At 39.0% G+C, this 15,665-nt stretch overlaps 1 protein-coding gene across 1 annotated transcript in view; it reads right to left on the bottom strand.

Moving 5' to 3' along the window:
- Nucleotides 1-7,530: 7,530 nt before the first annotated feature.
- ppil2 (peptidylprolyl isomerase (cyclophilin)-like 2) overlaps nt 7,531-15,665 on the bottom strand; it is a 32,484-nt gene continuing 24,349 nt past the window's right edge. Inside the window, exons 17-20 of the mRNA XM_063490593.1 lie at nt 11,149-11,221; nt 10,556-10,618; nt 9,466-9,608; nt 7,531-7,787 (exon numbers count right to left, since the gene is read on the bottom strand). Of these exons, the coding sequence (XP_063346663.1) occupies nt 7,685-7,787; nt 9,466-9,608; nt 10,556-10,618; nt 11,149-11,221 (382 nt within the window). The 3' untranslated portion in view covers nt 7,531-7,684. The remainder of the gene's footprint in view (nt 7,788-9,465; nt 9,609-10,555; nt 10,619-11,148; nt 11,222-15,665) is intronic.

The following is a 15,665-nucleotide window of genomic DNA, read 5'->3' as shown; positions in this document are numbered from 1 at the left end:
AGCACCCATTTTTTCACTATTGTGGCCTGAGCCTTGTAAGGTGAGAGGAAGTGTTGACACTTCTTTACATGCAGTCTGTGGTCTGGACCAACCAACAGCTACAGCCCTAAAACGCACTGGTGCATCAGAGCCAGTGTTACATAAGAAAAAATAGACAGGGAATGAGGACATAACCATTACTAAGATTTAAAAAAAAAAAGCAAGTGATATTCCTAGAAAATCTAAAAATCTGAAAGGGGATGCTAAACCAAGACGAGAATCTGACTGCTGCATAACTGTGCACAGCATTCACCCACTTTCTCCCCCTGCAGTATCTCTGCTGATGTCTGCTCTCAACGGTCTACTTCAAAAAGGAGGCCTGGGAATGAAAAGTGAGACTGAGAAGGGAGAGGGATGATGATGATGATGTGTGCAGACACACATTAGAAATTTATTCACGTACCCTAAGAGATTTCTGGTCAGTTTTTATTATAGCACTGAGGCGGTAGGCTGATGACTTTATAAAGACTATGTCCTCTGCTTGGCCTTTTAAAGGCACTAAAACTGGATCTCTATAACAACAGCATGTTAGACATCCAGTTACTGCAATTGCCTGACACAGCTGTTACTGCCTATAAGTTTGATATTAGTATTAAAGCTGGAGAAGGAAATGCCAGATAACTGACTGATAGGCCATTGGTGAGTGGTGCTGATGAACACGGCCTCTGACTCCTCCTCAAACTCCTCAGAAGAGCATGAATACAAAGCTCCATGTTCACTCTCTCAGCCACCTGTTACTCTGGTTGCAGATGGCAGTAGCCATCACAGGTATGTAGTAAAAGGAGTTTTTTTTTCTTCTTGAATCCCTGGTAATGTTTACCTCTAAGAATGCTGTATCCCATTTTTAAACCTCTAAATTTTGATTAGGTTGTGTAAAACTAGGAGTTGTAGGTTTTCGTTTCAAGTGAGGTGGAGGTCCACCTTAGTGGGATCCTAGCCACCTTTGGTGATGTACCTCTCCACCAAACTTATGCATGTGAGTGAAGCTACCTATCCAGCCACTTCACACTCAGCTGCAAACCACCCTAGAGCGTGCTGAGGTCACTACCTAGTGACGCCAAAACAACCACATCATCTGCATAGAGGAGAGACGTGATTCTGAGACACAACTTGGCTGATAGTGACAAACTATTCTGGTTCAACTAATGAGCAGTGTGGAGTCTGTTAGTCAAACTTCCAGGAGCAGCAATGCAGTTTTCACCACGGTCGTGCCACACTGGACCAGCTCTGTATCCTCTTGAGGGCACGTGAAGGTGTGGAGGGGTTTGCCCCACCAGTCTACATGTCTTTTGCATACTTCAAGTCGAAATCAAGCATAAGAGAAGGCATTTGACTGCATCTTACGGGGGTCAGTGCTTTGGGAGTATGGACAGACTGGTGAAGAAATGTCTCCAAGTCCTGTTCCTCAGAGTTTGCTGTGGTGGTGTATTTGTTGTGTATTCCAGTTGGGCTTTTACCACCCCAGAGAGTGGATCTGGGAAGGTAAGCCGATCCCGAGCCACTGAAAAGGCATGGCATTAATGCTGGTACACAAAAGGATGGGAATGATTAACAGGAGGGTACTAAACAGAGAAAAAACAACATCAAAAGGTCTGAAGCCAAGAGTGTGACAAGATCAAAGACTAAGACATAAACAACCAAAACAGAGGTCTAAAGGTTAAACACTCTGGGGTGGTTCCAGCTGCTTTTGGGTTACAGGTACTGCAATCAGGAACAACAGAATGTTCAAAGCAAAGGATTCAGAGAAGTGAGTCTTCATCAAAATACTTCATCACCCATCGTAGTGACAGCTTGGTTTGCACAGTCAGCAGCAGGTCAGACTCATTCCCGGGAGGAGCTGGACTCAACAGTATCCAGCTTTTAGTTTTTTGTCATTACGCAATATTGTTTGAATTTTTATATTAATATTAATTAAAAAAATGTGTTCACACCTATGTTTAGTTAAGTAAATCAATATAAACCTACATTTAAAAATACTTCTACTCTTTGAAATCAGGGTGCTGAGACAGGGTCTTCAGGAGGTTTAACTAGTGACAGAGCACATATGAAACAGATGTGTTTCTGACCTCAAACAATTTATCTTTGGACTGACACACGTTACAGTAACAATAAATACAAATTTGTGCATCTTAAGTTGGTTTCTTTTTTTAAATTTCCTCTCACATTAATCACCTTCCAACCCCTGGCTCTGAAATGTTCCTGTGGACACACCTGACATTTGCTACCTGGGATCAAACTGCTGCAGTGAAACATACTTAAATATTAATGCATTCATGTCACACGCCTGCTCAGCTTGGTTTTCGATTGAGTATACTTTGCAGATATTATTTTTCTTTAGTCTTAATTTGATTATTATATTGTAATGGTGTTTTGTGCATTACATGAAGTTTGAAATGAAATGACATGGAATTTTTTATTGACTTATTGGATTGTGAGGCATCTTTGAAGCAATAACCTGCAAGAAAAAAAGCTTTACAAATACTGATTTTTGTACTTTAAGCACACTTTTCTTATAATTCTCCTGTTTCTGAGTTTAATGGCTGCAATTCTTTATAATTTATTCATTTATTATTTTATTGTTATTATCTATAGAAGCTTCAAATAAAAATCTGAACATTTCTATTGTTTGTGCATTACTGCATAAACAATATAATAGAGTGTTATAATGCATTTTTGTAATTAACAGTTATGGTTTAAAGACATACTGTTCAAATGATGTGTAAAAACAGGCTTTTTTAACTATAGATATTATATGATTAAGGAATAACTGAGTAAATATAAATGTCATTACTATACATTTTAATTCTTTATTTAGGATTTGTACAGTTATGTTCACTGGGTTTGTTCTTTTTATCTAAATCATTTTAAACTTTAAAGTTTTCTTGCTTGTTTTTCCAAAAGGGGGGAACAAAACTGACAGTTTAATTATGCAGAAAATGAGATGCTGTTGGAGCCTGTTCTTTGTGCATTTACCAAGAATATTTCAGTGTTTAATGTTTTAAAGAACATCCAGTGCCAGCTTTAGTCATTACTTTGTGAAACTGTTCTGCTCAATAAAAAATACTCTTAAAATATAAAACTGGAACGAATTTGGGTGCCCAGATTAGATTTGACAACAATTCAAATACTTTCCGACATCTTAACTTTGCTCCACATCATCACCCAATCACAGAGCAAGTCTGGCTTCTCAGATTTATCAAACAGCAAAACTTCAACTTTGACTGGAGAAAAGTTCAATCAGGAATTTTTCTGTATCAAAATCTGAAAGCCTCAAATCAACATAATTTCAATGATTTACAGTCCACAACTGTAGTAATGTATACTGGGCCTTGGTGCAGCCCCTCAATCATCCTCTGTGTGACACAAGCTAATTTAGCTCTCCTTTAAGCTAAACTTCTTCTGATTGGCTGTCCCTCGCAAACAAAAAGTTCAAACAGCAAAGTTGGGTGGGGCTTCCACGACCATATTAGGAATACTGGCTCTTTTTTCAAGTGCCAAGAGAGAGAAAAAAGAAAACAGCGCGCCCAGCTCACGATTCCACCAGGTGTACCACAGCAGCCGGTTTGTCAGTGTTCGAGCTGCACCAGTCAGAAGTGTTTGCTTTTATTCTTGCCTCTACTCCTATGCAGTCTTCTTCTGAGACCTTGGTGTTCGGTTTTGGGGGTATAACATTGGTTTGAGACAAAATACACCCTTTTAAGATGTATAACACATCAAACAAAAGTTTCTGACCGTCTCTCGGTCGCAGTGGTTAATCACGCTAAAATAGTGGCAACACCAGCAGAGACGTCATGTCCATGGTCTCATTTCAGATGCTGAAGGAGTCCTACTGAACTCCACTAAACAAACCTTCACCCTGAAATATGGATAACCAAAGCTAATTATTGTGACCAATCGACAGTATGTGACAAGTTAGGAGGAACTGTTTGAAAGGGAGTGACTTCAAGGAAATATTTTAATGGTTCTATTCAGTGAAGAAACTTTGGCATTTCAAAGTTTTGCCTCATTTTTGTGCTAAAATAGAACCAAAGTGATTTACAGCAGTTATTAAACCTGCACTAATAAAAAAGCATTAAAATTATGTGTAAATCAAACAGTACAAACTGTAATAAATTATGTTTAGTTGTGGGTCTGAAAAGTAAAGCAGTTGTGGATTTCTTAAAACAACCGTATAGAAGTCCATGAAAGTGGCACTCAGCTCCCTCTCGATTAATTTATGGTCTCAATCGCTACTTTCAAGGCTCAAAAATTAAGAAGCATAAATCAGTTTTACAATTTGCTTGTGTGGCTTTAACAAATGAACATGCACTGTCCTGAACTTCCAAGATTTACGAAGTTCAGAACAGGTATTAAAATACGAGCAACATTTTTTAATTAAACATCTTCTCAATTTTCCCAATATAATTTGTTATTTTCTAAAACTCAAATCAGATTTTTTTTGTTTTAAACTTTTATAAAGATGTTTTTGGATAAAGAAAAAAAATACTGTGTATAAAAGTTTAATTTACACTGTAACCCGGTACATGCTTAGCCTTCCCCTGGCTTAACCACTTGACTTCATTATGTAAACACACAGTTTAATGTTACTGCTTACATGTCACTCCTCAGTCTCAAATTGCCCAGCCAATGCTTTCAAGCAGCACAGACCTTAATTATTCATTCTGTTAGTGACATCAGCGTCTGAGAGCCTGCAGGAATTCATGTCAGCTGCTCTGCTGACAGGACAGTTGTGAGAACGAATGAGTGTCCGTCACGCTGCAGCGCCGTTTTAGCGCTCCATGTGTGAAAAGGATAATCGTGTAGGTCAAGAAGTTCAAGTTTTGGAGGGCACCAGCTTCATTTTCCACCTCCCCGTGTTTACGAAGCTTAATCTCACTCAGACAAGGGAGAAACTTAGGACACTCAAGGGTGTATTCATTCAGGTAAAAGCCCAAAGCTTAGCAACTGCTGCCAAGAGCAACGCTAAATGATGAGACTTGAGTGGAGCAGCATTAGGGCGATAACCAAGCATCCAATAAATTACGTGTTATGTGACACAAGGGGGCCATTGCCAATAGGTCTTCTGCAACAGCACAACAAGGATCTTTAAAAGGCCGATCCCACGCAGCTCCGTGGAATTACACGCCTGTTTTTCAGCCTTCAGCTAATGATTTAATACTCATCCAGTGAAAGCTTTCACACTTCCTGCCCAGAACACCTGATACTTTTGGTAATTCCGAGAAATATTTATAGTGTATAGGAAGTGATGTTTTCTAGGACCAATGGGTTATAGGAAAAATTACTTAATGCCCACTGTGCTCATTTCACATTGTTTTGAGGTTGGAGAAATGACACGACCGGAGGAGTGATCAGCCAAAAACGTCAGCTTCCTGCATATAAACCTTTCACTGCGCAGTCACAATCACCAAGTGGAAATTCCTCAAAAGCCCCCATAAAGGTTTCTTAAATGATTGCAAACAACCAAAGAACAGTCCAATAAGGTGTGGGAGTCACTGTTGAGCATCAAGAAGAAGAATAAAATGAACTGCAAGTAAAAAGGTGCGTGTCTGTATAAATGTGCAGAAAACCTTCTGTCAGACTTATTTGCACACTCCGAAATGCAGTTTTTCTTTTCATTGCCTCAGGGAGATGTTTCAAGCACATCTATCATGGATCTTACCACATATTATCACATCTGCACGAGATGGCAAGTACGAGACTGCAAGTTTTGATTTTGCTGCTTTTAAAACATTTTAAAACACAAGACGGATTTATGGAAGAAAAATGCAGAATCTGCATTTGTCAGGAAACACGAGAGCACGAAAAAAAAAACATAAATAAATTAAAAAATACTTCAGGCTTTGTCCAAAAAACTTAAAATGACTTAAAAAAAACAAAACAATAAATGATAGAGAGTCACAAGTTGTCTTGTTATGGGTTGAAAACATCCATCCAATTTACTGCCTTTGTAGGCAGTAAATTCAGATCTTTCTTTGGTTTAGTCTGATCGTTTTCTATAGAAGCTTTCTGAAGTCTCCACATTTTTCTTAGAGTGGATGTATGAAATTTAATTTTCAAATTATGCTCTCACATAAAAGGGATGACAGGAGCCCTCTCTGAACATTTATTTAAAATGCATGAAAACGAATGAATCAATACAGACGAAACTATAAACAGGAGAACAAACGAGGCAATAATCACACCTCTAACTGCGTGCCCCGTCAGTCACTGCAGTCTGATTTCCCTCAGTGTTGTTCAATGAAAACTCAAGAACTGAAAGTATTTTCACATTTTTTTCATACATTTTCTTGGTGCTGTTGAATGAGAGCAGTGAATAATAAGGTTTTTGTGAAAGTAAAATAAAAAATAAAAGATTCAAAACCTGAAGCTCTGTTGAAAAAATTATTTTGAGGTCATTTAAACCAGAATGAGAAAATATCACACTATTGAGTTTGTTAGGTGAAGTGAAGCACTTCCCAGTGCTCGAAAATCACCGGACCATCCTTTTTTCTTGTTATAAAATATTAACTTTATGAACTATGAAATTCAGAAAACATGAAAAAAAAAAAAACACTTAAGAGTTTTTTTCTTTCGAGTACAGTGAGCTTTGAGGCTCATCGCTCGAGATCAGGGCGGGAAACTCCAGGTCCCAGGGGCCGGTGTCCTGCAGGTTTTAGATCCCACCCTGGGTCAACACACCTGAATCCAATGATTAGTTCATTACCAGGCCTCTGGAGAACTTCAAGACATGTTGAGGAGGTAATTTAACCATTTAAATCAGCTGTGATGGATCAAGGACACATCTAAAACTGCAGGAGCCCGGCCCTCGAGGCCTGGAGTTCCCCACCCCTGCTCTAGATGCTGCAAGATTAGGTCAAAGACTTTTCCACACTGCTTCTCGAGCACTGCTCTATGAGCCACCTGCATATCCACCATCAGTCCTGAGCTGAACCATGCTTTAGTTACATTTCTTAGGCTGGTAAATGTGACTTCTTCCTCCCCACTATCACTGGGTGCTGCTCACAGGAGGTCATCTGACTGTTGGGTTTGAAAACGTGTTAAATACACTTTATCATCTGTGCCATGCAGAAGCCTCAGCGGAGATGATCTGTCTGCACAGACTCACCGATTTTGGGTTTTATATCTGAATTCTTGTACTGATTCAAACAGCCTTTAACTCCAGTGCTGCATGATGTGTGCATAGACTGTACATAAAAGATAAAATGTAGCCGCCGTAAAGTCCTCCTTGTTTAATGAGGCATTACTCAAACGAGAGGTGGATCTGTTTAAGAGACCTTGCATGTTCTATAAAGATGTGAAACTAGCCACTGAACCCATAAATGTATAGCTTTTGTTTACTATAGACACTGTAAATTAATTATGCCAGTGTTGCTAGCAAGCAGCTAACTGTAGTAGCATAGCAACACTTATTAAACCAGCCAAGAGGAAACATCAGTGAGATATTTAATCCAAATACCGATAAGATTATCTTTAATAATGAAGAAAACAGTCTTTATGAAAAAAGGAGCTTTAATTGATAGTTGTCAAAAAGTCGATGCTACTGAGAGAAGAAAAACATTACACAAAAAAAAGAATAAAAGTAATTCTGCTGGTTGCCATTCTGACCAGTAAAGATACAATCTGGTAAATTGAGAATGTGTCAGTGCTACCAGGAGCTGAAGTCTCCGAAGCTGGTTTTGCCTTTGGACTTCTTGGCTGCCGTGCCGCTGGTGGACGGACCGCTTTCATCTTCAGCAGCTGAACGTTTTCTGAGAGAAAAGAAGCAGAATATGAACACACGAAGATCTCCATTTACATATTGCTTCTTGCAGATAATTCTTTGATCTTTCTTATAACTCTGTTCTTTGTAAATTCTGTTGTGCACGTCCTTGTCTGCATGCTGGGCTCATATTGTCAGGCATTTCATCTTAGTGAAAGTAAAAGTCAACCCAAAAAAGGCGCGGTGGGGCGTACCTTCAGTCTTTGTGGCCTAAAAGCACTGCTGAGTTTTCTGTTGATCGATTCATTGACAGATTGGTCTGTACATTGTGAAAATACATTTAAAAACGTTTCAATGCTTCTAACGGTTCCTTAGAGACTGAGGGAATGTCCTGTTTTGTTTGGTAAATGGACTGGTTCTTATATACAGCTTTTGTATAACGTGCCTTATTCACACCACCACGTTTTTCTACAAGTGCTTTCTCTCCAACAGTCACACTCTGATGAATAAATTGGAGAGAAACTCAGGGTTCAATATCTTGCTCGAGGACACTTTGGCAAGCAGACTGAAGCAGCCAGGGATCGAACAAACAACCTTCTGATTAGCAGATAACCTGTTCTAGCTCCTGAACTGCAGCTATGATGACTGATCAACAGTTCAGCAGAACAGATTACTAATTATTAATTAATTACATAGCCTTTAAAAATTCATTCAACTACTCATTTGATTATTTTTCCACTGTGACACGATTACAGTTAATGTTATAAACCTCAGGCTACAGTCCCACACACTGACATGAATCTGCTCCGCAGTCTGATCGTCCCACCGCTTCTGTGGGACCACCGATGACCACCGGCATCCTTATTCCTTGTGGTAGCGATATAATAGCCTAAACGTCATGGCCTGTACCTGTCTCTCCTGCGCTCTTTATCGTGTCTTTATCGAGTTTTTGCTATCAAAAAAAACAAAAAACAAACAAACAAACACAAAAAAAAAAAAACAGCTGGTGGAAACAAAGTTAAAAAGAAAAACAAATTCAGCCACATGATCCAAATCAAAAATCAAACCACAGCTGCAGCACGACTACTCACGACTGCTTCTTCAAATTTTAACTAACCGCATTACACGTTAACACAGTTAAAAGCTTAACACGATAGATTAAAACCCCCCAAAAGAATGATCCCATAAAACACCATAAGAGGCCCTTTATGGACTAATAAAATAGAGCCAGAGGACAAAACTCTATTGTTTGGATCCATCTGTTTTATAACCCAGCGACTGAGCAATTTGAACAGAAAACTTGAGCAATAAAAAGTTAAAGTTATTCTAAATATTATGCCAAAACATGTGAAAACAAAATGAATATCAAAAATATGTTATGGATAATAACCCTGAATTATCCCTGTGGGGAAAATTGGCAATCTTCTCTATAACTGGCAATTTCATACAATATGCCTATTCCCATTCTCTCTTGCTATGCTGCTATATAATCATACTTTATCATCCATTCATTGCTTTCCACTTTCTCTAGTCTCTTACATCAGACGGTGAGAAAATGCTGCAACTTTTTAATGTAAATTCTGTCAACGGAGTGGAAAGAAATACTCTTTAACTCGTGTTTGTGCGCTTGCAGCTTTTATAGTCTCGCTGGTGCATATGAATGAGTCATTTCTGCATTAAAAGCACAGGGGAGACTGTAGTAATCTGTATTCACGTGTGTTCCTTACATTGTGGCAGGGTTGATGTATTTTCCAACACCTGCTTTGAAGGTTTTTGGCGCCTGCTCCTCCTTGGCTTTCTTCAGGGCGATGTTGGCCTGCTGTTTCTCCTCCTCCTGCTTCTGTAGCTCCTTTTCTCGCTCCGCGGCAATCTGAGAGGCAAAAATCATGTAAATACACACAAAACTCACAGGATAGATGGGTTTGAATAATAACTCTGACACAGGGCTGCCAGGTTTGTCAACGTGATATCTAAGAGCTGTGACCAGACGCTCCGTGAGCAGACCTATAAAAATCAAAAAGCTTATCTGCTTTACATTCCTGCGATCTCCTGTTCAAGGTCAACATCTCAGTCGTGTCCAAACAGCTGCTATTTTTAGACTGCTGACTAGAAATCCCATGCTGACTACTTGCACTGCACATTCTGAAGTTTACAGTCCGCTTCTTTTTCAAACTGACTCGACTTTCGAGGATCATCACCAGCGATGAGAGCTGGCTCTGCGGCTACAGTTTTCAAGCTTGAAGGTAGCCTGTTGAGAACAGGAGCACGCTCCTCATCATTTTTAAATCATTTTTTACTGAGCTCTGCACCACGAGACTTTCTCGATCCTGAGGCATCTGAAGGAGAAAGTTAGAGTAAACCAATGTGAACTGTGGCGCTGGTTAGTGCTGGCACAGACTGTGTAAGAGGCCTCGAGCACGAGCAGAGGTGGGAATTATCTTTACCAGCCAAACGAGGCAGAGCGTGATGGTTCTGAATAAAAACTGCAAACTTTTAAAACTGCTCAAAAGAACAAACTTTTCAAGAGGTTAGCACCATCACTATTGGGCAACAAGCAAATCAACCCTCAAGTGCCACACTGTACACGCCTGTACACCTTAAGCCCCTCCCACAGGAACTACTTTATCTATTAACACAGTTGGCATTTTCATTCAAAAACTCGATAAGGGAATTCTAGACTTCTCACAAACACAAACACAAATTCTTAAGTTTGAAAACAGCACAAAGCTGTTTGCCTCTGAAACGCACCTACTATAAAGATATTTGGAATGTCCCTCTTATTGTTTGACAGTCACTTCATATGAGAAAAATTCAAACCTGTGCATCAGCTTCTTCATACGGGTCCACGAACACTGTCGTGCTTATGATCTTGATCTCCGACTGTGGAACAAACAAACATTAAAGCATTAAATGATGTGGAAATGATAAAGTATGTAGGTTCTGTTACACACTCTTAATCCAGGTTAAAATATGTTCTACAAAGTTAAAAATAATAAAAATACTGGTTGAAAATAAAGGGTCTAAATTCATAACTAGTCCAATTTTTATTCATTGATTTAACTTTAAGGTAAAATTGGAAAACTACTGCTGTAGCTGGATTTCTTTGTTGTGAACAGCTGTTTACTAAGTTAAACAGAACTCTCACGCTCCCTGCATCGTTTCTAGTCCTAGTATCTGACCTTTAGATGATCTGTGTATCCGTGGCATGACGGTGGAGTCTTGTTCTCCTCAGCTGCTTTTAATGTTTCCGATCCAGAAACTTTAACTCATTTTAAAACTACAGCTCAACCATTTAAAATGTAAAAAATCTGACATACAACAAACCTGTGGAGTGATACCTCTTTTCAGTCCTTTGGGCCCGATCATACATTTACAAGCAAAAGCCAACCTTATACCTCACTGCTTCATACCTTTGGTTTGTCTGTTTTGGGATCGCTCTCCACGTTCTCCATGGCTGTGAGAGTCTCAAATCCACCGACCACCCTGCAACAGAGAAAAAACACAACACGTTCTTCATTTTATACGCTGCCGAGTCCTCTACAGTCCCGAGCTCCTGACAAAGGTCCCATCATGCCGACCTTTGCCAGGGAAGAGGATCATATCTGTCATAAAACATATAATGAAAATGTAGCCATGAGAGACTCAGACTGCTGAATAATTCATTCCCAGTTTTACCATTTAAAATGACACATCCATGTTAAGAGTGATGTGATGAGAGAGAGGAGCATGATGAAGTGGAGCTTACATCGCTTACATGAGCTAATCCATCTACATTAAGAGAGCTGAACTGTGATTGCCCTGCGCTCACCTTCCACTGCAGGAGGTGTTTGAATTTAACTTTTACCTTCCTTTCTGACTGATAATGGTACTGAGTCGATTCATATCACACGTGTAAACACCAACAGATTCCAGGACTTTAACCTGCACCTTTTTTAATGGCCAGTCACTGGCCTGACTGACGTGTGGGCTTGGTCACTCCTGGATTGACACCTCTCACGTCCAGTTTCAGAACACTTCAAAATGAGTCTTCACAAACCAACAGGCGACATCATGTTTCATACATCCATGTCTTATGGATGAGAACAGTGCAATTACACAATGATGATGTATATTCAGGCTGGGAACCTATTTCATCATCGAGAGTCAGTAACGGAGGACGAGCTTGACTTGATTTGTAAAACTCTTTCTTTAGCTTGCATTCAGCTTTCAGTTGCACCCCTGCTCGTCCTGTTGACCATTGGAGTGACTATTTGTGGGTTTCTAACACAGCTGTATGAATGCCAGTATCATCATCTTATTTGACATGCACCATTGTAAGGTGTATGACTGCTACAGATGCCAAACCTCACACCAGGATTTCTATAATTTTGTACTGGCAAGTGGTTTTTTTGTAAATTTATTTCAGCTTATTAGAAACTCTGATGAGCCTTTCTGGAACTGGAAACTCTGCAGTTTCCCATCGTCAGAGTTAATCGACTCAGAGTTTAGGCGTAGACTCTTATGGAGACTCTCAGGCCCCTGAGAGGTATACGACAAAGGAAGTTCAACACAGCCGGGCTATTTTGTGTGAGCTGGCTTAACAAAACCTAAAACCGCAGCTTTCAGATGGTGGTTAGAGGCAGCTTTCTGCTTCAGGCCCTGTGCTTGTTTCACACATCAAACGCTCCTTATGAGCGCTGCCTACTCCAATCAGAGACATCATCAAGTGATGATGATAAAATATTATAGTCAAAATATTGTAAATAAGAGATTAATGCTGTAGAAAATTGTTAAATTGTTGGGATTTAGTGCACAGAGCGGTAAAATAAATATTTTAATTCAAGTTAATATATTCTAATTTTACAGTTTATTTGTAACTTGATCCCTCTACATTAGGGATCTGAAACTTTAAGCTTTACAAGTAAAACTATAGAAATATTAACGAATACTGTTCTGTAGGCCTGTAAAGGAGATGTGGAAATTACACACTAGTTTGCAGCTGGGTTTGATTTGGTGGTTTCAACAAGATGCACATATAAAACAGACGTTTACATCAGATAATCTATACATAAATCATGCTGTAAATGAAGTAATCAGTGAAAACATGGCACCTACAGACAATTTTAAACTGAAACTCTCTGATGACACAGAAAAACAATTCGAGCATTAATTAAATAAATATATAAAAATATATATATATATATATATATATATATATATATATATATATATATATATATATATATATATATATATATATATATATATATATATATATATATATATATATATTAGGGGTGCAACGATACACAAAATTCACGGTTCGGTTCGATACTTTGGTGTCACGGTTCGATATTTTTTCGATACAAAAAAATGTTCATGCCTTTTTAATTTGTCATTTATTAAAATTATAAATATATATTTTAACTCAAAAGTACAGTTTTTAAATTTAATGTTGCTGAAACAACAAAGTAATAAAAAAAATAAATCTATCTGATCGAGAAATCCCTCATCTTTGGAAAAGAGAGTTTATTACAGAGAAATGGCTCTTTCCAAAATAAAAGCTATACTATAGCTTCTTCTGGGCTATATTCTCAGCAGCATATTAAACATATCGGGTCCCCATAAGGAGAATCATGTGCTAACGGCTGTCTAAATGAATCGGGTAAAGTTTGTAGCATGCGTGCTTGTTGTTTTTGTCTGCTTCCACTTGTCTTTGCACTAGGATGATGTCGGAGTAAATGTGCAGTCATATTCATTGTGTTCCCACTAGTGCTGTCAGCGTTAATCTGAAATGACGTTAACGTCACAACACGGCAAATCTCCGTTAACGAGTTACCGCGGATCGCCCCGTGCGTGGGGCTGGACAGCGTCAACACGTTAACGAGCAAACTGCGCTAACGCAGTAGTTCCCACCCATGTAATTGAACACTGCGTGGCACATCCGACATACTGTTTTACTTTTGTCCATGATGCGCTTACCTTCAGGGTCATACTTCACATGAAGACCAAAATAGTTCCAAAGGCCAGATCTGAATTAGGGTGGGGGAGGTTCAATTTACCATGTTGCAACGAGCTAAGCTTCTGTCTTGCTAGCTTGCGCTGCGCTCAGTGGATCTGCGCTCGACAGTGCAGCCTAGGCGGAGTAGTCGAACGCAGATCCACTGAGCTCTCAACACAGACAGCATCGTCAGAAGAAAAGTTGATAAAATAAATTAAAAATCTTGTATTGATCGATACACATGCGTACCGAACCGAAAGCACTGTATCGAACGGTTCAATATCGATACGAGTATCGTTGCACCCCTAATATATATATATATATATATATATATATATATATATATATATATATATATATATATATATATATATATATATATATATATATATATATATATATATATATATATATATATATATATATATATATATATATATATACATATATATACATATACACACACACACACACACACACACACACACACACACACACACATAGATACATACATACATACACATGAGCTCATCATGAAAAACAAAAAGGTAAACATGAATTATGATGCCAGTGTGTCACACAGCTTATAACCTCCTTAGTGAATGAACATCTTCTGCACATGGGGACAGCTAAATAAGCTGTGAGCATCAGCAAACAGCTGCTTTTTCAGTTTAAACCTATAGACACAGAACAGCGTTTATATGGAGTCAGGCTCTGAATCTAAGCCCAGTACTCACTACAATTAATTCTGCTTTTAGACACTTCCAACTCCTGATGGAAAAATCTGGCTTTTTGGCTGATAAACACTCAACCTTGTCTGCCATTTAGTGCAGAGCATGTAAGGTATTCAGAAGCATTATGAGCATTTTCTGTTAAAAGGCTGGTTTCTGCAGGCAAAAATGACTCAGGGAACAGTGAGTGTGAAATAAAATGGAAAGGTTTAGGTCCAGGCAGCCAAACAAAAAGCTCAGACTCCCTGATAAAGCTCAGTGAGGCCAGGAGGAGCTGCAGGTTTAGCTGATAACACTCCTCACTGGATTCATCACTCGAGCTTTGTCACGTTGTTTTGACGTAGTCATGGATGTACCTGTTCAGATTACACTGCAACCTACCGTTAAACATTTAATGCTTAAAACATAAACAAAACTGCTTTAAAACCTGAAATTAAACAAACTGTTTGAACCCGTCACGTCTTAGCTTTCATACACAAGAGTGTATTATTTATATCTGAGCGATTTATGCAGATCCCATTATACTCATCAGTCAACAGTGACTTTCAGTTAAGTCTTTTTTTATCAGCACAGAAGCTTTACAGTTTAAACACTGCAGAGAAAACAACCGCTGAAGATATAGTGTGTGTCAAATGCTGAGGGCCCAGAGGCGATCTGTTAGTGACCCCCTGGTGCAGAGCACTTTAAGTTGCTCTCACTTCGCTCTTTAAACTGCAAACTCTTTCTCCAGCTGTCCCCCCCCCAATTACCATGTGTAGAGTGAGCAGAGATACACAAGCACGCACACACACAAGCAGGAGATCCTTCTCTGGCCTCGTGTGCTCTGCTTTCATACGTTCAGGCGAACCGATGAGCACAAACACTTGATGACTCACTGACCTGCAGCATCAGATCAAACTGTAACGTTTTAAACTTTTTTCCTACCTCCCGGTGACCCGACACATTGTCTTTATCTCTAGGCCTTCCAGCTCGAGCCTCTTTTTCAAATTTACATTAAGATATAAATTAAGATCCCACCTATCTGCACAACAGGTACCTGCAAAACAAACATCCTCTATAAAAGGTACAAAGAACCAGCCTTATATAATCGATTTTCAAAATAAAATCATTTGCCAGATAAAATAACACCGAGGTGTTTGGGCTAATCCAGTGAATGGCAAATCATCACAACACCACAAACACAACAACACAAAGCACTCCCACTAATCATTTTTAC

This window comes from Pelmatolapia mariae, linkage group LG12, assembly GCF_036321145.2.
Source record: "Pelmatolapia mariae isolate MD_Pm_ZW linkage group LG12, Pm_UMD_F_2, whole genome shotgun sequence".
In the NCBI taxonomy this organism is placed as follows: domain Eukaryota; kingdom Metazoa; phylum Chordata; class Actinopteri; order Cichliformes; family Cichlidae; genus Pelmatolapia; species Pelmatolapia mariae.
The sequence above is the reverse complement of the archived record's forward strand: the minus strand, read 5'-3'. Positions and strand labels throughout refer to the sequence as shown.